Raw genomic sequence first — 27,159 nt, 5'->3', positions numbered from 1 at the left:
GTCATAATAGGTGTATTTTAAGACCGTGGGAATGGCGAATTGTGTCATCCTCAATAGAAATATTAACATATACCTACCTTACGTGGTTGAAAATCGTATTTCACACAGTGCTGAAAACCTTTTCCTTTAGACTTCAGTGATGTGACTATTAAACAGTTGCCAACAAAGTGAGCAGAGTAGCCAACTCCTTTGCTAGTACGAAAACTGTAAAGAAAAACTAAGAATAGTACAATATCCTCTGATACAAAAAGCTATATCCAAAAATTGTTATATAAATAATATAAAACATTATTATAAAAACAAAACTAATTTCCCCACAGAGTAGAAGGGGTCTTACATGCACCAAATAAAGACTATATTATAAAAGGTTTAGAACCTTGAGAAAATAGAAGACTACAGAACCTTTTGAAATTTCAATGTAAAATAGCACAAATACACAAAGACAAATTAATGGCCAATAAAAGACTACCAAGTATTTCATTAATCTTCAAGGACCTCTGAAATTAGCAAACACAAAAACCATTTATACTATTACACTGCTGTTTTCAAAAACAAATTATTCCCAATTCTATTATACCCTTAAAAATAGCTTACAAATTATTAAAAAGAAAAAAGTCAGAGCTAAATTTGATAAATGATGTAGGTAATCAAACAAAGGAGTACAGTTTTAGAAGAAGAAAAAATATGTGTCTATGAAACAGTTATTTTCTTCTAATGGAGCACTCCTCCTAGCTGTGAATTTAAGCACAGTATTGTAAAAATTGTAAATGCTCTGGCAAAATAATAGTATTACTGAAATAAATGTATGATCTGCCAAAATCATTCTGAAGTTCAACCCATTTGTTTGGAAGTTCAGATGTTTGTTTAGAACTCCCTCTTATTACTATCCCTATGTGATCTTTTATAATAGAGCTTACAAGCTAATAATAGCTCACATTTTTTGCACTCACATTTTTGAGCCAATATACAAAAGCACTTAATTATTCTCTCATTAAATCTTATGTGATAAGTACTATTATTATCCACACTTTACAGTTGAAGACACCAAAGCATATCATTAATAAGTAATGAAGATAAGACAACCTCAAACAGCCTTATTTCAGAACATTGCAAGTATTAATTAAGGTAATACATGTAAACACAATGCCTAGTATATAGTAAGGCAATCATTGAAAATTTGATGTTCTCATTACTGTGCGTTATTGGTAAACTAAAATTACCAAGCTCTCAGTCCCTATAGGTCAACCTACTATTGGGTTTATTAACCCATTCTGTTAGTTATCTATCAAATAATTAATTTTTTATTTGATTGCATTTTCTTACATAGTGATTATCACTAATATTTTTAAATCATATCTTAATTATGATCATAGAACAAAAGAAATAAAAAGGCAAAGTAAAGAAATCGAAGGAGTTTGTTTTTTTCCTCCCCTGGATCGGGGACTCACATGTCCACTAGCAATCCCATAGTTAATCTATAATGATGTGGACCGGACAGAGGAGGTTTGTAAACCTTGAGTTTCAAACCATAATGAGAAAAAAAAAAAAACTAGGCTGACTGCCAGAATTAACAGCAAAACACAAATAAAATAAATTGACATGTATCTTTATAGTTTTAACATACAAATCTATATATACACATTCTATTTAATATGTTGCCTTGACACACATTTATAAGACTGACATACTAAGACAAAAGTACTAAAATTAAATATATTACTTACCAATAAAGATAAGGTTTATCCTTATCAACATTAATGTTATTTAATGGATCCATACGAAACCAAGTATTTAGGGTAAAGCCATTCTGATAAGGCCACTTTGCAATAGGAGGCAATGCAATTGCCTACAAGGCAATGAAAAAATATACCAAAGTATCAGTTAAAAAAAATACGGTATTAACCAAGGTCAAATCAGATCAAAAAACAATAAAGGTATAAATATCAGAAAATCATGGACTTATTCCCAGCCAATGGCCTTAGCACCTTCTGTATCATCAATTTCAATATCCAGTCCACTACACTCTAAATCAAAACTTAAAAGATGCATTAAACTAAGAGAGAAAGGAAAGAATTTAAGCCAAGCCGCCCTTCAAGTTTTCTAGACCTACTCTTCCACCAAGAAAAAACAGTTGGTCTAAGGTCATTTATGATCTCCACAGATATCTCCACTGAAAGAGCCTTAAATCCCATACAGTTGCAAAGACGAGTGAATCAAATTACAATGGAAAAAAAAAAAACTTACAAAAGAAAAATCTAACCTTGAGTGATAATGAAATAATAATACTCTTTGGTCTTACTACAACTGGTATACCAAACACACACCTGAGAGGCTCTAGAATAGCATTTTCCTCGGTTTCACTGCAGACTTCTAATAATTCCATGGATAAATAATGATCTTTATATTATGGCCAATCTCTTCAACAAGATAGTTACCTCTACTGAAAGACATTCTCTTAAATTTAGTATATGACAGCTAGAATGAATGTTTTAGGAACCTGAAATCGCCCATTTCTGGATGGTACTCCTCAATCTCTGGCTGCTACTTCTGTACCAACCAAAGCCTACTATACAGTATACACTGCATCCCCAGCCTTTTTCTACTCTGTTTAAACAATGCATACCTACTCCCTTAATCAGTGTACAAAAGCTAGCTGTGTATACTACTGCCAGATGTGAAACTCAGGCACATTTACATCCAAACCATCTGTGCCTGATATCAACACTCATTTCTAACACTCCTGCTAAACCCATGGTGTTAATGGTATATCCTTTGGGATACCTTTGTGATTTTGGATTTAAGTGGTCTTTACTCTTCCTTCATATTTCCTTCTAAAATATTCTGGTACCCACAACTGGATGTTCCTCACTGTCCAATGAGTCCACAAGACTCAAAATCTATATCCCTTATTGTCCCCTCATCTAATAGACTCCAAAATCTATGTTCCTATCTATCATAATTTGCAAAAAGAAACAATTCTGATGTTTAGATGGAATACTCTCAGTAAACTAAGTGAATACAAAAATTCACTATGTCCTAAATTCAGCAGATTCGTGAAACAGATGATAATCATGAAAGGCAGATCTAGTATAGTCACTAAAATCACAGATCATATAAAATGTCATTTTACATTTATCATTCACCTTATACAACTCACTCTATAGAATTTCATTCCAAATTGCTCATATGAAGGCAGCACAGCTCACAGAAAGGCACGTCCACAGTATAAAATATAATTCAGAAGGCCTAATATATATATATTAGGGAAAGTAAGCAGTATCATAATTTTAGTGATCCAAAGGCACTGCCATTGACAGTGGTCCCAGACAGTATGTACCCACTTGTTACTATCATGCTCAATCAGAAGTAAATTATCAAAAACACTGTAATGATAAGGATTTTAAAATCAACTCTTATCTGAATTTTTCAGTAGTTCAATAGTAGAGATAACATATCAATCTGTTGTTAAAAAACGAAACATAATAAAACAATGGACTTAAGGTCAGACAAATTTTATTTCAAGATGTGAGCCTGCTTTATGCCCCTGAAAAATATTACACTGTTTTTTGTTTCACAATTTTTAATTTTCCTATTTTGTTTCACAATTTTGTAACAATTGAAAATTATAACTTTAAAAAAGTTAGTAACAAAATATTAAGGGAAGAAATATAAAATTGGGGGAATGGTTGATGAAACGGGAGACTACAAAGATGCTTAAGTACTAATAATAAAGAGTAAGAAATGTTTATATGATGTTTAACAACTTATACAGGATTTAGTGTATTATTTCATTACTGGTTCACAGTAAAACTATTCCATGAAAAAGTGCTAATATTTTACATGAAAGTAAGCCAAGAAACATTAAGGGATTATCCTGCATAATAAGGAAGCAGAGAATTCAGAAATCAAAACCATTTCTTCTAGTCAAAAGTTATACATCCTCTCTACAATGCTACAATGATAAAAACAATGAAATGAAATTAAAGTTCCTTAAAAAGAAAACAACAACAACAACATGGATAAAATTTCAGCTAGATTAATCAGGAGAAAAAAAAATCCAATATCAAGAATGAAAGAGGAGGCATCACTAAATATCCTACAGCTATTAAAAGGAGAAGAAAGGGATATGATAAACATATCAATATATTCAAAAACTTAAATTAACTGGACAAATTATTGGAAGACAAAAACTACCAAAGCTCACTAAATAGGAAAGAGAAAACCTCCCTATATTCATTAAAGAAATTAAGTTCATAGTTTTAAAACTTTCCCACAAAGAAAACTCCAGGCCTAGATAGCTACAATAGTGAATTCTAGCATTCATTTAAGAATAAGTAATATCAATTCTACACACTCTTTAATGGAAAGAAATAAATAGTTCCCAACTCATTTTATGAGGATTACCCTATCACCAAAACCAGATAAAGATATTATATAAAAAAGGAAACTACATCCTGAAATCACTCATAAAAATAGTTGCAACATTTCTTAGCATTATATTAGCCAATCAAATCCACTGTTATATGAAAAGGTTAAAACATAGTGACCAAGTAGTTTTTATTCCAGGAACACAAAATGGTTTAACACTGAAATATCAATCACTGTAATTTACTATGTTAATAAAGACTAAGAAGAAAACCCATATGTTCACTTCAATAAAATCAGAAAAAGCATTCAGCAAAATTCAACATTAGTATCAACATACTAATGATTAAAAAACTTCCCAGTACACAGGAACAGAACAGAATTTTCTCTGACAATGGCATGTCTTAAAGCCTAATACTAAGCCTAATACCTTAAAGCCTAATACTAAAGCTGAAAATGAGCCAAGGATATTCCTGTTATTCTATACTGCCCTGGCGTCCTAGCCAGTGTACTAAGGCAATACATGAAATAAAAAGGCATACTGACTGTAAGTAAAAAAAAAAAAAAAAAAAGAAAGAAAAGAAAAGAATAAGACTGGTTTTATTTACAAAACCATCCGTAAGTAATCCTAAGGCATCTACTAAAAAACTACTAGTGAGTTTAGCAAGGTGTCAGGATATAAGGTCAATATACAAAAAAGATATCAATTGTACTTCTATATACTAGCAAAAAACAGTATGGAATATTTATGGATAAATTTAACAAAAGATGTTTAAGACTTTATACTTAAAACTGCAAGAGTGGAAAATCACAGAAAATTAAATAAAGGAAGAGGTATACTGTGTTCATGGACTGGAAGACACACTAATCTTCTCTCCAAATTGTTCTACAGGTTTAACAGAATAAAATCTAAATCACAGTAAGTATTTTATAAATTTTACAAGTTTATTCACAATATGTATTGAAATGCTATCTAAAATAGCCAAAATTATTTTAAGATGAAGAACAAAGTTGGAGTACTTACACAACCTGATTTCAAGAACTCCTTACTAATAGAACTACGAAAAGAAAGACAATCTGGGCAGCCTGGGTGGCTCAGCGGTTTAGCGCTGCCTTCAGCCCAGGGCCTGATCCTGGAGACCTAGGATAGAGTCCTGTGTCAGGCTCTCTGCATGGAGCTTGTTTCTCCCTCTGCCTGGGTCTCTGCCTCTCTGTCTCTCTCTGTGACGCTCATGAATAAATAAATAAAATCTTAAAAAAAAAAAAAAGAAAGAAAGACAATCTGATATTGGCATAAAGGCAGAAAAAGAAGACAAAGGAACCAAACACAGAAACAGATCCACACAAACAAGGCCAGGTAGTTTTCAAGAAATATGCCAAGGCAATTCAAGGTTAAAGGACTCTTTCTTTAACAAATGGTTATGAAACATTCCATATTCATATGCAAAACAAACAAAACTTTAACCTCCAACCTTCCTTCATATCATACTTTAAATATTCACACAAACAGAATCATAGACCTAAATATAAGAACCAAAACAAAAGAACTCTTACTAGAAAGCATAAGATAAAAATGTTATGACCTTGGTTCATTCTGATTTCTTAGATTACAAAAACATAATGCCATAAAAAAAGAAAAGTTTAATTGAACTTCATCAAAACTTTAATGTTTTGCTTTAAGAAATACTGTTAAGAAAGTAAAAGGAAAAGCCAGATTGGAAAAATATTTGACAAATATATATCTGACAAATTAATTCATATCCCAAATACATAATGAACTCTTAATAAAACCAATGTTTTTCACTGAACAAAGATTTGAACACAAACATCACAAAGAAGATATAAAAACAACCAATTAACATTTGAAAAAATGCCAGTATCATTGGTCATTAGAATAATACAAAATTAAAACTACAACATGGTACCACTACATAACCATTTAAATGCCTCAAATTAAAAAGATGGCCAATGTCTAGGATGCAGATCAACTGGGATTCTTATACACTGATGAGAAGAATGCAAAACTTTCCACTACAGAAAGCAATCTGCCTGTTTCTCATGAAACGAAACACACACTTAGCATAAAACGTGCCAATTTCACTTATGTTTTTACTTAAGAGATGAGAAAACATGCCCACAGAAGATCATGGGCAGTTTTACTTATAATAGCCAGAAACTAAAAACTCAAATATTGAGATGGATAAACTAGTGAATGGATAAACTGATAAAATATAAGACTACTTAGAGTAAAAAGGAACAGAATAAACTACTGGTAAGCTACAACATGGACAACCTCAAAAATATTATGGTAAGTGAAAGAAGCCTGACAGAAAAGATTACATACTGTATGATTTTATTTCTATGAAATTCTAGAAAAGGTAAAATCATAAAAACACAAAATAAGTCAAAAGTTGCAAGGGACAGGGGCTAGGGAAAGGGAACAGGTTTGAAAGAGACACAAGAGAATTTTGGGAAGTGATAGAATTGTTCAAAATCATGATTGCAGTAGTGATTATCAACTTTAAAATTCATCAGATTGTACTTTTAAATTGGTGACTTTTATGTGAATTATACCTTAACAGAGCTGAATCAAAAATAAATAAATAAAAATAAACACATGTATTTAAAACTTACCGCAGCACTACAACCAGGAAAATTGAAAAAAGTATCAGGACCATGTCTTTGTGGCATCTGATTAAGAACTGATAATAATTTTACTGCATGTCTTGGCTAAGGAAAGAAGAAAAAGATATGTCACTGTACAAATTCAACAAAAATACCTAATATATCATGTTAGACACTGGACTGTTTTCTAACTAGAGAGAAATTAATTTTACATCATTTACTAAACTCTTTAAGGGGAACAATTTCCATTACAAATTCAAGTTTATAGCTCTCTAGAGATAAATTGTTGAACATTAAGTATTAATGTACTAATATTGAAAACTGTTCCCTCTGACCACAGCTTACCCAGATTCCACTTTCTCCTCGAAGCATGCTGAACAAAAGCTTCAACTCCTTGACAGTGATGCTGTAGCTGGCAAGAACCCCCAACATATCAACTAGAAGATCTTCAAAGGAAAATAAAGTTATTCTGAACTCTAGTAATGACCTGCCATCTGTCAAGGTAATATACTTTTTGAAAGAGCAAAAGTTATCAATTCTCATTTCTACATATATACTTAGCTAAATGTCCTTATGAATAGTTATTCCAATTAACAATTTTTAAGTCATCAGATAACCAAAAACCAAATTAACAATTTTTAAGTCATCAGATAACCAAAAATCCTGAATTTTAGGATTTTTCTCATCAGATTTACCATTACAATTAAGTTTCCTTAGCAAATACATAAAATAGATTTTAAAATTCCCAGAAAACACACACACACACACACACACACACACACACACACACACACCTGCTGTGTACAGGGAAAGGAAAGCAAAAATATGCAAAAGTACAACAATTTAATTTTGTAAACTGGTTCTTTTCAAATAAAAAAGTAACAGTTGCCAAATTTATTTTAGACTTATCTGTTCTTAATAAAATATATTATTGAAACATCCCTTGCCCCATTAACAACAATTCTGAGCACTTACTCCTTGCCTGGCATTATTCCAAGTGGTTTACAGTTATTAAGTGCACAAATTCTCGTAACAAGCCTATGAGGTAAGTACTATTATTAGCTCCTTCCTAAAATGAGGAAAGTGACTAAAATGAGGAAAGTGAGACATAAATAACCTAATCATCTTGCCCAAGAACACACTGTTCTAAGTGATAGAGTCAGGATTAAAACCCAGGCGGTATGGCTCCAGAGCCCTTTCTGTTACCTACCAATCTCTAAATCAAAATGTGACATAAATATAGTCCTAGTGATATCCATTCTGTTCATGTGTTTATGTGCATATGAGAGACATCAGCTCAAGAGATGACAGAAAAATTATACATTTAGTCATTTGTTGATTTCTTTCTCATCTAGACATTGTGAGTAGTACCTCTATCATTCTTTAAGAAATTAAGCATCTAAATATTTACTTTATTAATTTCTAAAACACTTCCTAAGAATTAAAGATAGTACTATCTTTAATAGAATAGAACAGAATGCACAAATACATTCTGAATAATTTATCATCAATTAATTTTAAAAAGGTGTTAGGATAAGTTTAAATAGTTACTGATGCGTAATATTTATTATTCAATATTACAAATTAATACCTGGAATTTGAGATTTTAAATATATTTATTACATATCTATTTCAAATTAGCAATTTAGTATGGTTATTTTGTCAATAAACTGAATCAGTAAGCAATCCCTATGATTAAATTGTGACTATTAATATGTCATCTTTGAGATCTTTTAATGAAATACAATGTTTCATCACTCAATATAAAAGTTTATAGTTAGTACATATTAGTCAGAAGATTTGTTTCTAACAAAAAATTTTAGATGGAAATTAAGTGCCTTAAATCCCTAAATTAATAAGTAGTTTCAAGCAATTAGCTGCAATGGCAAATTCATAGATTTCTTTGCCTACAAATACTTTCCTAAAAAATTATACTTCTTTTCCCAAACCTTTATCTTATCTTATATGTGTACCACAAAAAGTGATCTATTAAATTTGTATTTAATTACATAATTATTAAAATTTCTTATTAATTGTACATATCACATAACCAAGTAGCTCAGTTTAATTTTAACATAACAGGTGTTTTTTTCTGGACAAAATTTTAAAGGAGAAAAAATACTCAGACTATGAAACTCTCTAATCAACTTAGCATAGATATTTAACTGCCTTCTAGTAATACCTACACATTAGTAAATGAAAAGTGCCTCTTTGAACTTAATATGCTATAAATATTCAGAATGAAAACTTAGTAGTGTTTTGGTGGTTACTGGTGCTTCATTAGTATGTTATCTAAATTTCATTTTCTATACTGAAAAGTAAGGTAGAGGTAATTTTCTGATAATGATAAAATAACAAAAGCGAAAGTTTTGTGTTACCAGTATTATTATTGAGAAGGAAGGATAATCAAGGAGCTTTGTATAATAGAAAACATGAACACATGAACTTTTTGCAGTACTAATCAAGCTTACTACCATCTTTTATCTCAAAGTTCATGAATTATGTACCAGTAAACTCTATGTATGTAATTATGACTCATTTTCTAAGGTGCACTTTATAAAGTGGTAGCCATTTTTATTTCAAAAACCAAATAAAAAACTTCAGGGACTAAACCCAGATATGAGGACTCAAAAATCACATGATGTTCTTCTATACTATATATATATATATATATGTATATATGTATATATATACATATATATATATGTGTGTATGTATATATATATACTTATGCAAACAAATTCCTGTTAAACAATGCTAGAATTTACAGAATGGTTTACAGATGGTTCATATCATCATTAAAAAGATGTTTTAAATTTGAATTTCATTTTTCATCAAGTTTACCATTAGTAACCAACACAGAAAATGTTAAATCACTCTAGAGATAGATGCCACCTTGAAAGCAATTAGAACTAATTTTAATATACTCTATTGGAAAAACAAAAAATTTTAAATATTATTTAAAAGACATTAATCTTTAACTTATTCTTAACTATTATTTCTTAAGGTTTTGTTCTACTAATATTAAAATTAATTGTGCATAAATCAAAATATGATAGAGGATTCTCTGGTGTCTGAACTACTTTTAAAGATTAGGCATGATATTGCAAGGAGTCGTATTAGCACTTTTAAAATTATGAAAACCCTTTTATATCAAAAGAGACTTAATGCAGAAGATTCATGGCCTAAAAGAATCAACATTTCAAACTCTAAACTTATTTTCTGGTAATAATGTTGCTCTGGGACAATTCTTTCACAACATTTCTACTGAAGCCCATCTAAAAATAAAGGAGAAAAGGAGAAAAAGCTTTCAAGGGAGGCAAAGGACTGACAATGAATAATCATAGATTTCGAAGTTACTTCAAATAACATAACAAGCACAAAAATTAGTATTTTTATCTTGAAATTCCATGCAAATTTCACGTTCTACTTTACATGTTTATTTTAACACAAAAGTTTCTCTAAAAGAATATCAAGTAAAATGGACACTTCCTAAAAATTCAACATGCTTATCCTAAGGATATTAGTTTCTCTTGTCATAGTTCCATATATGCCAAACTGAAATGCATGGAGCTTGAAAAAGCTGGGAAAGTGTTCATTATGCAGAATTGTAATATACATTGCAAAATGTTAATTATGTGAAGATTTAACTAAGTACTATGTAAAAAGGTAGTGTTTATTTTTCTGATAGATTTCATGGTTGTTTATCCCACATAATTAAGATTTTCTAAAGCGTGAAAAAGAAAAATCAATAATTATTTTTGTCTAATACAGAAGAAGGTGTCTTCCATTCTTCAAATTTTCCCTTAATATACAAGGCAAATATCCCATACATTTCTATTTATCTATTTTAAATCAAGTTAGCTTCAACAACTCTACATTACCCATAGACTCTAAAGAAAAATGTGAATTTTTATAAACATTTAAAGCATATTATCCTGTGAGATAACCTCATACCTGCAATCATGTCATCTACAGCACTCATTTTCAGCAATACTTGTTCAATTAGCCCAACTTCTGTGCTAGTCTGTAAATTCCGAACACTTTTTCGTAAAATGGCTGTAAACATGCTCCATATTTCTGCTTGACATGTTACATCACAGTGTTCCAAAAGCTCTGTCATGCATGTTATACTCTCAGCATCCTGGATAATAAAGTTCATCTCCAAGTCAAATTCTCCACCAACCAACTGAAAAACAAAAAAGAAACAATAACTAATGATAACACGAGAGATTATTTATAACAATATAATAAAAATAATAAAATAACTCAACTAGCAGGAGAGCATAGCTACTCTAAAAAATTTGTTTTTAAGCATAAAACTACTTTTGAGAAAAATTGGAAAGCTACAGATAAAGGTGCAATAAAAATTAAAACTAGAAAAATCAAGTTCTTTAAAAAATGGCAAAAGTTAATTACCAATCATGTGCAGAAAAATGGCACATAGAACTACTGGGTAGGATTCAGGACAAATTCCTATAAAAAAGAATTTGGCTCTCAAAAGTGAAAATCATTAGAAAATGCAAAATTCACTAAGGATAAATTTTAAAACATGAAGTTCATTTTCTTTGTGATATTACTAGATGGACAAATGAGATGTAACAGAAAACAACTTCTATCTCTATGCATATAAGATAAAGAAATACCAAAGTGATAATTGCAAACTTATAATAAATGTGGAAATGACAAAATCTATGTTAAAAATTATTAAAAGAAATACACCTCCTATCTATAATACTTAAGAGAATGCAAATTGCTATACAAAGATGACATAATAGCAATGTTTTGACTTGTGGCATTATGTCAAATGAGTCAAAAGTATTAGTGTCCTTCTCAAATGCTACTTTAAGTACAGCAATAGACCAATATACTTAGAATAAAAGATACTTTAAGTATGGCAATAGACAAATACACTTAGAATAAAAGATACTTTAAGTACAGCAATAGACAAATATATTTAGAATAAAAGATATAACGATACTCATATTCTCTACTGATCAAGTCACATATGCTGTATTAATTTTAAGTACCATTCTGAAAAAAGATCGAAAAACTGATACCTTTCTGGTCTAAAGAACAGAAAATTTAGGAATGCCTGGGTGGCTCCATAGGTTATGCATCTACCTTCAGCTCAGGTCATGATCCCACAGTCCTAGGATCAAACCTGCATCAGGCTCCCTTCTCTCTCTCTCTCTCTCTCTCTCTCTCTCTCTCTCTCTCTCTCTCTCTCTCTCTGTCAAATAAATAAATAAATGACTTTAAATTTTTTTAAAAAGTTCCAGAAATAAAGATGTATATATGTAGATGTATATACACTCTATCTATCCTCCAAAAAGTTGAAATTGGTTTGTAAGTTACATAAAGCATAAAAGAAGACATAAATTCTAAGTATTTCAGAAAATGGAAACAAAAAAGAAAATAAGATTAGGGGCAGAGAGGCACCAGATATTAGATTCAAGAAGCAGAATTTTTTATCAAAGAAAAATGTTCAATAATAAGGGTAGATGACCACATGCTATGGAATAAATATGATTAATTTAATAATACCATCAGGTACTTACATACCATTTGGTACTATTCTAAGGGATTTACATATATTAAATAATTTAATTCTCAAAAAACAATATATGAGAAAGAATCTATTATTATCTTCATTTTACAGAGAAGGAAGAATAGGCACAGAAAATTTAACTTGGAAAAGATCACAAAACTAGTAGATAGAGGATACAGGATCAAAATCCAGTAAGTCTTCATACAAGCCCATACAAGCAATAAAATCTCATTTAAGAATATTTTTTAGTCTTCTGAAATTTAATAATTTAAAAAATATTCTCAAATTTTTAAAACATTATTCTCTGTATTTTTCTCTGTAACAGGTCTATAACTCAACCTTATGAGAAACTATTCCTCATCCTAACTTCTGACCTTTTTTTTTTTCTTTTTTTAATGACCTATATACTCACTTGGGTTAAAGGCTGGTTTTACTTCTGTGTATGAAACAACTTCAACTCCTCCTGCTATTTGTCTTATTAACAAAAATAGCTACTAGAACAGTTAAGAGATTGTTTCTGAATTCAAACTTCCTGGATTCAGATTTTAGCTGTACCACTAGCTCTGTGACCTTAATGACTACTTGTCTAAGTCACAGTTACTTCATCTAAATATGAGAATAAAAATTCCTACCTAATAGTGTTTTTGTTGTGAGGATTAAATAAACTAATTAGGCTTAGGAACAATGTTAAGCATATAGCTAGCATTCAGTTAAGGATAGCTATTACCAGTTCTCTAATGACCCCAGCTCTAGCCTAAAAAAATAAAAGTAGTCACCTGAACAAGTAAGTTGTAAGTACCACAAAACAGCTAGCTTAAGCCTTGTTTCCAACAAATGCTAAACTATTGTGGATCATGTACTCTCTTAGATATTAATTGTAGAACAATGAGAATCAACTCAAACAATCTTTTCACCATACCATGGTCTTATCAAAGAACTGCTTACTTTTCCACTATTATATGTCCAATTGACTTGGGTCACTACTATGAACCTTATAGACCAGTGGTTAGTAACTCAGAAGGGGTGCCTAAAAGGCAACCATATAGAGGAAAAAGAAAAACAGGTTTGAAAATCAATGATGTGGATGCTTACTGACTAAACTAATAGAAATAGATACATAGGGTTAAGCCTATAAGTCTCTGAAAACACGTAAGAATTAGTATATACTAAAATGGGACAACATTGAGGTATTTTTTAGATTAATCTCCTAAATGAATTGTTAAGTGCTTTCAGTAAAGTCTGGCATAACCAAGAGCCATTATGTATTTTGTAAATAACAGGGATGGACTCAGTGGAAAGGAAAAAAAAATAGTCTGCATTTAAAGAAATCAACAATTAATATGTATAATTGAACAATCAGACTCTGTTATGTGAAGCTACGGTTCCATCTTTCACTATTTTTCAGTTAAAAAACAATGCTCCTTTCTACATATCATTTAATTACAAAAGAATACAGTTTGGCTCTCTGATTTCTTTGCCAGATCTGTAAGAATATTTATTGTAAATGTTGTAAAGTGGGCCTGTATTTTCAGATGGTCTTTCTAACCTTCACTGTAATTTTTAATACTTTAGTGTTAATAAGGCTAAATGCTTACAAAACTATGATTCCAAGATTAGAGAAATATTCATTCCCTACTTATGAGTGGTTCCATATTTACCAACTAAAGCATGTAAGAAAAAGGAGAAACAATTGGCTTTCATTATTTAAACTATAACAATCTTATGAGGAAAATGTATTAATTGTCTTCATAAAAGTGAAAATAAAGAGATTAAGCAGCATGAACAAGGCCACATATAAGTAAAGTGACAGATCCAGAATTCTAATCTGGATTGAAAAATGAACCTAAACAACTTTCTATTAAGTCAGAAGTATAGACTTAGGGCAGCCCGGGTGGCCCAGCAGTTTGGCGCCGCATTCAGCCTGGGATGTGATCCTGGAGACCCGGGATAGAGTCCCACATCAGACACCCTGCATGGAGCCTGCTTCTCTTTCTGCCTGTGTCTCTGCCTCTCTCTCTCTCTCTCTCTCTGTCTGTCATGAATAAACAAATAAAAGCTTTAAAAAAAAAGAAGTATAGACTTAAAAAATATAGAAATGGGATGTATCATAGTAGATCTACAAAGAAATCAGTGTTTTATGAACAGTGTGTAGGATAAAAGAAAGAAAGAGAAAATAATTTCTCTAAGAAATAAAACATCCAGGGACACCTGGGTGGCTCAGCAGTTGGGCACCTGCTTTCGGTCCAGGGTGTGATACTGGGGTCCCAGGATCAAGTCCCACGTCGGGCTCCCAGCATGGAGCCTGCTTCTCCCTCTGCCTGTCTCTCTGCCTCTCTCTCTCCCTCTCTATGTCTCTCATGAATAAATAAAAGAAATCTTAAAAAAAAATATATATATATATATATATATATATATATATATATATATATATATCCGGAGGTAGTAAATAAAAACTTTTAAATACAACCAATTTATTTAAGGTTATTTTCAGCAAGAAAGTAGAAGACTTTGAAGGCTCAATTACAGGAAAATTAGCAATAAACATTGAAAAAGAAAATTCACAGGGAAACCTTTTAAAAAGCAAAGAAAATGACATAACAAAGCTAAAAAGGCTAAACCAAAAAACAAGCTAAAATAACTGTTACCATAGTATAAAAGAGATTTATAAATCAATTAAGATTTCCTATAAATCTGAATACTCTATTTGCATAGTTAAGTTCTTTTCTTCTAGGCCTTTTCTTTAAAATTCTAAAAGGTGGGATCCCTGGGTGGCGCAGCGGTTTGGCGCCTGCCTTTGGCCCGGGGCGCGATCCTGGAGACCCAGGATCGAATCCCATGTCAGGCTCTCGGTGAATGGAGCCTGCTTTTCCCTCTGCCTGTGTCTCTGCCACTCTCTCTCTCTCTCTCTGTGTGTGTGACTATCATAAATAGACAATTAAAAAAAAAATTTAAAAAAAGAATCTTTCTAAAAAAAAAAAAAAATTCTAAAAGGTATTGCCTCTACAAGAAAAGTGGCCCACAATGGTGCTTCCTACTCAAGAAATGATCATAAAAGAATTTATATAAAATAAATATCATAGCTGAGCTTTTTAAATGAAATAACTTTTATTTACATAAAGAAATAAAAGTTACTATATAAATATCTGGAATATAAAATGCTGACTTGGAAAATACCTTCTGAAAGGACTAAGTTTGTAATTACTAGCAATGTTAAATACCTTTATTTTGAAATCTTAGATTATTGGTTAGAATTATATGGGATAATTCTTTTTCATTAATTGGATCAGACTGGACAATTATTAAGTATTTGGATTCCTTTGCATCTTATCCTTCTGGATAAACTCTAAACTAGATAGCACTGCCTATAAAGTCACCATTTAACACCCCAGCTCCAATTTCCTCTACTTCCCATTTCCTAACTATTGTCATAGGAACATTTCTACACTGCACATCTCTCACTTGACCTAAAATTTTTCATATATGGTATTCCCTATATATGACAGAGCTCTCTTTCAACTTTTACATTTGTTAACTTCCATTAAACCTCCAAATACCAGTTTAAACACCACTTAATCCAGAATGCCTTCCCAGTACCCATAAAGATGGCCTTTCCCTGAATTCCCATTACAACCCATGCATGCAATAGCAGTCATTGCACAGCATAAATGTTCACAGATATCCCAAATTACAATAAGCTTTTTAAGGGTAAGGACTATTTCTAACTACCTATCCATTATATATCTACACCTCCAGCACACTGCCAAACCTATGAAAAAAATTCAGTGTTTAATATAGAATGGGAAGATTAATTTAATACAGATGGGAGTGGAGGAGAGAGGGAGAGAGGGTCTATTTCATGGTCAGTCACCAAGTTGTAAGCCAGACTTTCTACTGTATTCAGGTTTTCTCCTTCAGCAATGAATTGCTCTTAACTGCCATACAACTTTTTTAATGTTCCAGTGATTACAAAGTCAGGGATGTGGGACACGTGGGTGGCTCAGGGGTGGAGCATCTCTGCCTTTGGCTCAAGACATGATCCTGAGGTCGCAGGATCGAGTCCCACATCAGGCTTCCTGCATGGAGCCTGCTTCTCCCTCTGCCTATGTCTCTGCCTCTCTCTGCCTCTCTTTATTATTCTCATGAATAAATAAATAAAATCTTAAAAAAAAAAAAAAAGCCAGAGATGTTTTCTCCTTTCTGACTATGCCCACAGTTGCCTTACTCTTTTTTCTATTATTACTTGGAAAATATGTAAGGTTTAATAAGTACAATTCAGAACACTTGTACTCTTGACTTGGAGCCTGCTTTTCCCTCTGCCTGTGTCTCTGCCACTCTCTCTCTCTCTCTGTGTGTGACTATCATAAATAGACAAAAAAAAATTTAAAAAAAGAATCTTTCTAAAAAAAAAAAAATTCTAAAAGGTATTGCCTCTACAAGAAAAGTGGCCCACAATGGTGCTAAGTAAACCACACACAATTCTTAGTTTTTAAAATCTGGCTTGAGGCGCCTGGGTAGTTCAGTTAGTTAAGCATCTACCTTCAGCTTGGGTCATGACCCCCACACTGGGCTCCCTGCTTATTAGCAGAGAGCCTGCTTCTCCCTCTCCCTCTGCCCCTGGCTTTTGCTCTTTCTGTGTCAAATAAATGAATAAATGAATAAATGTATAAATGAATAAATAAATAAAACATTTTTTTTAAATCAGGCTTAATTGTATTTCCACTTCCAGTTTCTAAATATTTTCAAGTGAAATCAGTTTACAACACATTCCTTTGAAAAATAATGACATCACCACAAAATGGCAGAATGGGCGACTCTATGGCTATGTTCTCTAGAGAAAACTAATGAGCTGGCAAAAACTGTCAAAATCAACTTCTGAAAAATTCTGCAATCAAGACAAAAATGTATACCAATCCGGGGATGACTCAGTGAAGAAGCAGCTATTATTCTCTGGTAAAAAGCACTGCCCCACCTATAATTCCCCACACCTTGGAGGGCAACAGTCATGAGGACAACCTCCTGCACAAGTGGTGAGGGTTTCTAGTTCCAGAGGAAGCAGCAGGAACCTTGTAATCAAGGTTGTGGGTCTCAACCTCCCTGGCAGCTCCCTCAAGGATAGGCGCAAAGAACTGTTTCTCACCAAACATAGAATATCTCTAGGGCTGGGGCACTTCTGCTAAAAGCATGTAAAGGCACAGATGTTAGCTACAGCAGCCTGAGCTAGAGACAACACTTGGGACAAGTAATAAATAGACTTGGAAGCCTGGGAAGGAAGACGTGGGGAAAGAGGTATATATATATATATATATATATGTGGGTATAAGGTCTTTTAAAAGGCTCTCCTGTTATATACAGGGAAATAGAGAGAGTCACATGCATCCCCAGGGCAGGTTACACATTCAGAAAAAGCCTAAAAAGACCCTAAGCTTTCTTTTTTATTTATTTTATTTTATTTATTTATTCACGAGAGACACACACACACAGAGAGAGAGAGAGAGACAGAGACAGAGACAGAGACAGAGACAGAGACAGAGACAGAGACACAGGCAGAGTGAGAAGCAGGCTCCATGCAGGGAACCCGATGTAGGACTCGATCCCTGGACATTGGGACCATGCCCCGAGCCAAAAGCAGACGCTCAACGCTGAGCAACCCAGGCGTTCCCAAGACCCTAAGCTTTCACTTGCAGCTGGCCTCTAGGTTCTACACAAGAAGGAAATAAAAGCTAGGGGAGAGATATAAACAGCCTGACTAAGCACTGCAAGAATACTCCAAAAGAGCAAATCTGCAAAGACAGTTAAGAGTACTTTTCGATTCTTCATTTTTTCTTTCCCTGGCTCCAGGCATTTAAGACAACTCTATCAAAACATCAGCTAAGGGGCACCTGTGTGGCCAAGCAGGTTAAGCATCGGACTTCAGCTCAGGTCATGATCCCAGGGTCCAAGCCCTGCACTGGGCTCCGTGCTCAGTGGGGAGTCTGCTTCTTCCTCTCTCTATGCCCCTCATCCCACTTGTGCTTTTTCTCACTCTCAAATAAATAAAATCTTAAAAAAAAAAAAAAATCAGCTGACCACCAAACAGAACTTCAGGGGCTATACATGACAAAGAGTACAGACTTAGAAACATATTTTAGAAAATTACTAAGTAAACAATCCAAAACAACAACAAACACAAGGGAAAAGAAAGAAGAATCTGATTTTCAGCATTTCACATGACAATATTCAAAATGTCCAGTCTTCAACAAAAAAGTATGAGACATACAAAGAAATAAGAAGTATGGCTCATCTAAAGAGAAAAAAAAATAATGTTCAAAATCTGATAACTATATTTGCCTTGATTATCTCCTTTCTCTATTCTGTCCTCTTGCTTACATTGTTTTTTTCCTCTTACAAGCCTTTTCTAGTAAGTTAATCAAATTATTTCAAGAAGCAGATACAATCCAAGTTTTAAAGGTATTGAATTATTAACCTCTAAAGAAGGAAATCTTTGAGATAAACTTGTATCTGTTATTTCACAAAGAAATAAAGTGGAAACATGATCATTAAGAATGACCATGTTGTGAACACTTATGTGTTCAGTAATTTATGTGTATAGTCTCATTTAATTCTCACAATTTTGTAAGACAGTATCTCAAACAAGGACATTGAGGTTAGCCTAAGTTAAGTAACCAGCCCAAGGTTCCAAAGCTAGTGTCAGCATCAGAATGTATCTTGTCAATTTTATATAGGATTAAGAAGTATACAAATACTAAAAAGACCACCCCCAATACATACATAAATATGTACCTGCATCAGTCATAGATCTGCTGCATGCATTATACATGACTTTCAGGTAAATTTTTAGTACATAAAGGAAAATACTTTATAATTTGGACATGAATATAATAAAAGTTAATGATTCTAAGCCCAGCTGACAAACTAAGGCAAGAAAAATAGAAAATTACTTGTTTCCTATTTCTTTCACAGCAGTCCTGTCTTCAAGTAATTTGAATCAGTAATCCTTCTGTGGTACAGAAATAACTATACCCAAGAGTATAACAAATGCTGCTAAAAATATAGTCCATAAAAACTCTAGGGAATGGAAGAGAAAACAAAGTGAATGACTATCATACAATTAAGTACCTTCTTTAAAATATATTTAAAACAACATGCAGTTTATCAAAAGTGGTATAACCACTTTTATGATTACTTAATAAGATTATAACAAAGCAGATGATAAGTACACCTGGCTGCTAGCTGCCAACTAATGAGTAAAAGGAAGTAAAAATTAAGTCTTGCCAAACCACTATATATTTTTAAATTGTAACCCCATGCCTAATACTGAAAACCCTAATCCACCTCATAAATAAAAGCAAAATAAAAACTTTTTCAGACAAATAAAGCTGAGAGAACTCATTGGCCGCAGAGTTTTACTACAAGAATTGTTAAAGAAAGTCCTTCCAGCAGAAGGAAAATGATACCAGATGAAAATCTGAAATGACAAAAACTGAGGAATGCCAAAATTGTTTTGGGGGATTTACAAACATGTAGAAGTAAAAACAATGACTGCAAGAGCACAAAGGACAGAAGAGGAAGACATATAAGTATACTTTTAAGAGGTTCTTAACATATACCTGAAGTGATATATTATTTGAAGGTAGAGAACAATAAATTAATAATGTATATTGTAAATTCTAGGAAAATACCAAATTTAAAAAAGAAACCATGTTGGGCAGCCTGGGTGGCTCAGCGGTTTAGCACCACCTTCAGCCCAGGGCCTGATCCTGGAGATCCTGGATTGAATCCCACGTCAGGCTCCCTGCATGGAGCCTGCTACTCCCTCTGCCTCTCTCTCTCTATGGTCTTTCATGAATAAATAAATAAAATCTTAAAAAAAAAAGAAACAATGTCAAAAACCTTAACAGACATCTCACTGAAGAAGATATACAGATGACAAAAGAGCATGTAAGAAAATGTTCCATACATCATATGTCATCAGAGAAATGCAAATTAAACAAGATATCACTTCACACCTATTAGAATGGCCAAAATCCAGTACACACTCACAATACCAAATGCTGCAAGGATGTGAAGCAACAGGAACTCATTCATTGCTGATGGGAATGTAAAGTGGTACAGCCACTTTGGAAGACAATGTGGTGGTTTCTAACAAATCTAAATATACTCTTACTATATGATCCAGCAACTGCACTTGTTGGAATTTACTGAAAGGAGCTGACAACTTAGGTTCACACAAAAATTGGCTCACGGATATTTATAGTAGCTTTATTCATAATTGCCAAAACTTAGAAGCAACCAGCATGCTCTTCCGTAAGTAAATGGATAAACCGTGGCACATAAAGACAACAGAATATTATTCAGCACTAAAAAGAAATGACCTATCAAACTATGATAAGGTGGAGGAACCTTAATTGCATTTCACTAAGTGAAAGAAGCCAATCTGAAAAGGCTACATACTGTATGATTCCAACTATATGACATTCTGGAAAAGGCAAGACTATGGAGACAATAAAAAGATCAGTGATTGCCAGGTGTTGGTGAAAGAACATAGGAATGGGTAGAACACAGAGAGAGGGTTTTTAGAGCGATGAAAATACTCTGTATGATTTATAATGGTAAGCCACAATGTAAACCACTGAACTTCAAATGATCATGATGTATCTAGGCACATTCATCAATTGTAAGAAATATCCACTCTGGTGGAAGATGTTGGTAAGTGGGAAGACTATGCACATGTAGAAGCAGAGGATATGTGGAAAATCTCTGTAGTTTTCCCTCAATTTTGCTGTTAATCTAAAACTGCTCTAAAAACTTAGTCTTAATTTTAAAAATTATTTTAAAGAAAAAACTAGGGACACCCGGGGGGCTCAGCGGTTGAGCGTCTGCCTTCGGCTCAGGATGTGATCTTGGGGTTAGAGGATCAAGTCTCACATCAGGCTGACTCTGTGGATCCTGCTTCTCCCTCTTCCTATGTCTCTGCCTCTCTCTCTGTGTCTCTCATTAATAAATAAATACTTAAAAATAATAATAATAAAGAAAAAACTAGGAATAGTTAATAAATCAATAGTAACTGTAAAATAGAATAATTCTCAATTAATCCAAAACCAGACATGAAATAGGAAAAAGAGAAACAAACAAAAAAAAGATGTGAATATAAAATAGCAAAACTAGCAGACTGAAATGTTGCCATAATGATTACATGAAATGTAAATAATATAAAACCACCACTTAAAATGCAGAGATTATAAGAATGTATAAAATATAGCAAAACCCAATTACATTCCACATAACAAAAAAAAGCTGTAGAGGTCAGCAAATTTCTTCAAGAGCCGAGATTTTACACTTCCAGGACCTTATGGTCTCTATCATTACTATTCAACTCTGTATCTGTAATATGAAAGCAGCCACATACAACACATAAATGACATGGTATGGCTGTGTACCAATAAAAAAAAAATGTATAAAAGCAGGTGACTAGCACATAGGCAACGATTTGTTGACCCCAGAATTAAAATACAGAGAAACAGGTTAAAAGCAAAAGGATAAAAAAAGATACACCATGCAAACACAATTAAGAAAAAAGTGGTATAGTGATACTGGTATCAGACAAAGTAGATTTTATAAAAGAAAAATAGAAGCTTTCCATAAGGAGGAAGGGGCAGATTCATCAGAATGACATAGCAATCCCAAATATGAAGGAATCTAATAAGAGAGCAAAAGAGAAACAGACAAATCTGCAATTTTAGTTGTGAATTTTAATACTCGTCTCTCAGCAACTGGGAAAACAGACCCCCCAAATCAGTAAGGATATAGAAGTCTTTTTAAAAAAAAGATTTTTTTTATTTATTCATGAGAGACAGAGAGAGAGAGGCAGAGACACAGGCAGAGAGAGAAGCAGGCTCCATGCAGAGACCCCGATGTGAGACTCGATCCCAGGACTCCAAGATCACACTCTGGGTCGAAGGTAGACACTCAACCACCGAGTCACCCAGGCGTCCCAGGATATAGAAATCTTAAATAAAATTAACCTAGCTGTTATGTAGGCATATTAAACACTCCCATCCAATAGCAGAGAAACGTTTTGAAGTGCATATCGAATATTCACCAAGGTAAGACTACCTGGGCTGTAAAAGAAATCTCAAAAAGGTTAAAATTCTGATCACAATAAAATTAAAATCATTAGATATACATCAGGAAAAAAATACTAAAGTATCTCACAACTTATTCTTGCTAACCTGTTGATCAAAGAAGGTGTCATTAGGGAAAGTAGAAAAAAATTTAACTGAATGTAATGAAAACATATCACCAAATTCATGGGATATGGCTAAAACAGTGCTTCAAGGAAATTTATAGTATTAAATATCTGTGTACTAAAGAATAAAAATTTCAAACAATCACCTCAGTTTCTACATTTAGAAACTAGAAAGAGTAAATTATACATAAAGACAAATAAAAAATTTAACAAGAAAAGAAAAATCAAAGATACAAAAACCAGCCAAAACAACATAGAATAATGATGAAACTAAATGGTTCTTCAATTTATTTAGCCCAATGAATCAAAGGTGAGGTGGCAGAGAGCTCTGGGAAAGGCTAAAGTGGAATACAAATTAGCATCAACACAAAAGAGTCATCACTATAGATTCCACATACACTAAAAGGATTAATAAGAGATTCTTCTTAATAACTTTATGTCTTCCAATGTGACAACTTAAATGAAAAACACAAACTATTTAAATGGTATAAACTGTCAAAGATTACTTTAAGAAGAAACAGGTCATCTAAACAGTCCTATGTCTACTAGAGAAGTTGAATTTGTAATTAGAAATCTTCCCAGAAACAATACCAGAGATCCAGACAATTTCACAGATGAATTCTTAGTTTAAAAAAATTATCATAAATTCTACACTATCTTTCTCAGAAATCTTTAAAAGAGGAAACACTTCCAAACTTAGTTTATGGGCCAAAAAGTACCATGGTAATAAAACCAGAGAAAATATCAGAAAATGAAAACTACAGCCAAATAATTCTCATGAACATAGACACAAAGAACCTTAATAAAATATACAGCAAATCAAATACAGCAGCATGTTAACAATAAGAACAACAACAAAAGAATTGTACATCATGACCAAGTACATTTTATCCCAAGAGTACAGGTGAGCTTACCAATCAAAAAATCAAACAATGCATTTCACCGTATCAACACACTAAAACAACAAAAGCCATTTGATCATCTCAAAAAGTACATAAAAATCATTTGACAAAATCCAAAAGTAGTCTTTATAAAAACTTTCAGCAAACTAGGAATATAAAGGAATATCCACAAACTGATAAAAAGTCATCTATGAAAACCTACAGCTAACATCATACTTAAGGCTGAATGACTGCATGCTTTTCAGAAATAAGCCAAGGATATCTTTCCCTCCAACCACTTCCACTCAGCATTATCCTAGACATCCAAGCCAATGCAAATTGCCAAGAAAAATAAATATATAAAAGGCATTACATATTGGAAAGGCAGAAATAAAACATTTATTCACAAACCTCATAATCATTTACATAGAAACTCCTAATAAATTTACTCAAAGCTTCTCAAATTAATAAAAAATTGTATTAGTCTCAGGATTTTAAGATCTGTACACATAAATCTATTGTTTTCTCTATACTAACAAAGAACAATTAGAAACAATTAAAACCAAAACCAGGGATCCCTGCGTGGCGCAGCAGTTTGGCGCCTGCCTTTGGCCCAGGGCGTGATCCTGGAGACCCGGGATCGAATCCCACATCAGGCTCCCGGTGCATGGAGCCTGCTTCTCCCTCTGCCTGTGTCTCTGCCTCTCTCTCTCTCTCTCTCTCTCTCTCTCTCTCTCTCTCTCTGGCTATCATAAATAAATAAAAATTTAAAAAAAATTAAAAAAAAACAAAACCAGTAAAATAGCATATAACATGAAATATTCAGACAAAAATTCACCTAAACACATGTAAGGTCTGTATACTTAACTACATGGGGTGCCCGAGTGGCTCAGTTGGTGGCTCCACACTCAGCAGGGAGTCTGCTTAAGATTCTCTCTCCCTTTCCCTCTGGCTCTCCCCCTGCTCATTCACACACGCAATCTTTCTCTGTGAAATGAGTAAATAAATCTTAAAAAAAAAAAAAAAAAAACAACTACAAAACACTGCTATGTTTGTTTTCTTTTTCTAAAAGGGGGGGGGGACCTAAACAGATATAGAAACATACCATATTCAAGGACTGGAAGATGTCAATTCCACTCTATTTTTATACAATCCAAGCCACAACTGTGGCTGTCATTTTGTTAGGAATTTTTTTCTTTTTAGGAATTTAGATATTCTAAAATGTATATGTAAAATAATGGGGCATATAAATAGCCAAAACAATTCTGAACCAGAAGAATAAACCTGAGAGGCCCTAAACTACCAGACTTTGTAACTTACTACAATGCCACATAAATCAAGACAATATGGTATTCCAATTAGAATAAAAACATGCATTAACAGAACATAACATAAAGTCCAATCATAGACCCACACAAATCAAAAAACAAAATCAAGACATGATCAACTGATTGTAGAAAAAGGTGTCAAAATAAACAATGGAGAAGGAACAGTATTTACAAATAGTGAGGAACAACTAGATATTCATATACCAATAAATGAAACTTATTTCTTTATACCATTCATAAACGTAAGAGTTAAACTTCTATAATATCTAGGAAAGAATCTTTTTGACTTCAGATTAGGCAAATATTTTTTAAACAGGCCACAAAAAGACAAACTACATTAAAAAACTGATAATTTCAACTTTTGTAAACTAATAAATTAAGAAAAGATAAACCACAGCCCCAGAATAAATATTTGCAAATCACATATCTGATTAAAGACTATCTAGAATATAGGGCACCTTGGTGACTCAGAGGTTGAGTGCCTGCCTTTGGCTCACGTTGAGATCCCGGGGTCCTGGGATCAAGTCCCACATCGGGCTCCCTACATGGAGCCTGCTTCTCCCTCTGCCTATGTCTCTGCCTCTCGGTGTGTCTCTCATGAATAAATAAAAATAAAATCTTAAAAAAAAAAGACTATCCAGAACATGTAATATAAAGAGATCTCACATCTTTATAATAAAAAGACATTGCACTTTTTTAAAATTGGTGCCTGAGTGGCTCAGTCAGTTAAGCATCCAACTCTTGGTTCAGGTCATGAACTCAGGGTCGTGAAATCAACCTGAGCATGGAGTCGGGCTTGAGATTCTCTGCCTCTCTCCCCCTCTGCCCCTCCACATGTTCATGCTCCTTCTCTAAAATAAATAAAATAGTTTTCAAAATGTCCTATAAGCCCATGAAAAGATGCTTGATGTTATTTGACATTAAGAAAATGCAAAATAAAGCCATAGTAAATTACCACTATACACCCACTAGATTCAAATAAAAAAAGACTGATAATGCCAAATGTTGAAGAGGAAATAAAACAACTGGAACTCCCACATGCCTCTTGTGTGAATGAATACTAACTAAGTAACACAGCCACTTTGAAAAACAATTTGGTAAGTTTTTCATAAGTTTAAACACATTTACCCATTCATCCTGACAATTCTACTCTTAGATATTTAGGAAAGGAAAAGGAAAACCTAGGTTCACCCACTTTTATTAATACTCTACAAATGGAAAAAACTCTCCTGCTTAATTCTACTTTCATCACTTTAGTAATAATCACTATGTAGCTACATAGTGTAGTGTAAACAAAGCACTACACCAGATCTCACTGTTTGCTCCCATATCTTTCCACTGCAGCCAGATAATCTTATATAACATAAATGTCACACATATAGCTTAAAGCCTTTCAACAACTTCCCCCTGCTCTTGTAACAGAATCCAAGCTATTCCAATTAAAATCTGAATAAATCTTCTCATCTGCCTCACAAATTTATCTTATATTGCTCTCTTTGCTCATTACAGGCTTCAATCACTCAGATTTGATCAGCTCCTAGACAGGCCTTGTTTCCACCCCAACTCCTGAGCCTTTTGCTCACTGTTCCCTTGGACTCTTTCACTGGCTAGTATACCTAAAGTGAGTCTCTGTTATTCTGTATCAAAAAACATTATTCCAGGGACAACTGGGTGGCTCAGTGGTTGAGTGTCTGCCTTTGGCTCAGGGCGTGATCCTGGAGCCCTAGGATGGAGTCCCACATTGGGCTCCCCACAGGGAGGCTGCTTCTCCTTCTGCCTGTGTCTCTGCCTGTGTGTGTGTCTCTCATGAATAAATAAAATCTTTAAATAAAAAATTATTCCATTCACAACACTAATTACAGTATTTATGTGTATATTATGTCTCCCATAAAAAAACACACACATCTATAAAAGAGTCCTAGTATTGCTCTTCATTGTATCTCTTAGTGCCCTCCTCAGTGCCTAGTACAACATGTAACTTTCATGCAAGAGGGCCAAGAAATTCAAGTAGCTAAAGAACCAATTACCTAAAAAAATGTGTTTCCCAATAAGATATTAATGCTTAGATTCTTTTTTTTTTTAAGATTTTATTTATTTACTCCTGATTGACACACACAGAGAAAGAGAGGCAGAGACACAGGCAGAGGGAGTAGCAGGCTCCAT

The 27,159-nt window shown here is 33.2% G+C and overlaps 1 protein-coding gene across 2 annotated transcripts in view; it reads right to left on the bottom strand.

Moving 5' to 3' along the window:
* Positions 1-27,159, bottom strand: part of NBEA (neurobeachin) — a 672,481-nt gene that overhangs the window by 581,114 nt on the left and 64,208 nt on the right. For both annotated transcript variants that reach the window (XM_055317362.1, XM_055317363.1), the window contains exons 2-6: positions 10,948-11,179; positions 7,336-7,436; positions 7,000-7,095; positions 1,725-1,846; positions 78-204 (exon numbers count right to left, since the gene is read on the bottom strand). In XM_055317362.1, coding sequence (XP_055173337.1) covers positions 78-204; positions 1,725-1,846; positions 7,000-7,095; positions 7,336-7,436; positions 10,948-11,179 — 678 coding nt within the window. The remainder of the gene's footprint in view (positions 1-77; positions 205-1,724; positions 1,847-6,999; positions 7,096-7,335; positions 7,437-10,947; positions 11,180-27,159) is intronic.

This window comes from Nyctereutes procyonoides, unplaced genomic scaffold (genome assembly GCF_905146905.1).
Source record: "Nyctereutes procyonoides isolate TBG_1078 unplaced genomic scaffold, NYPRO_anot_genome, whole genome shotgun sequence".
Classification (NCBI taxonomy): domain Eukaryota; kingdom Metazoa; phylum Chordata; class Mammalia; order Carnivora; family Canidae; genus Nyctereutes; species Nyctereutes procyonoides.
This window is presented reverse-complemented; position numbering and strand designations above follow the sequence as displayed.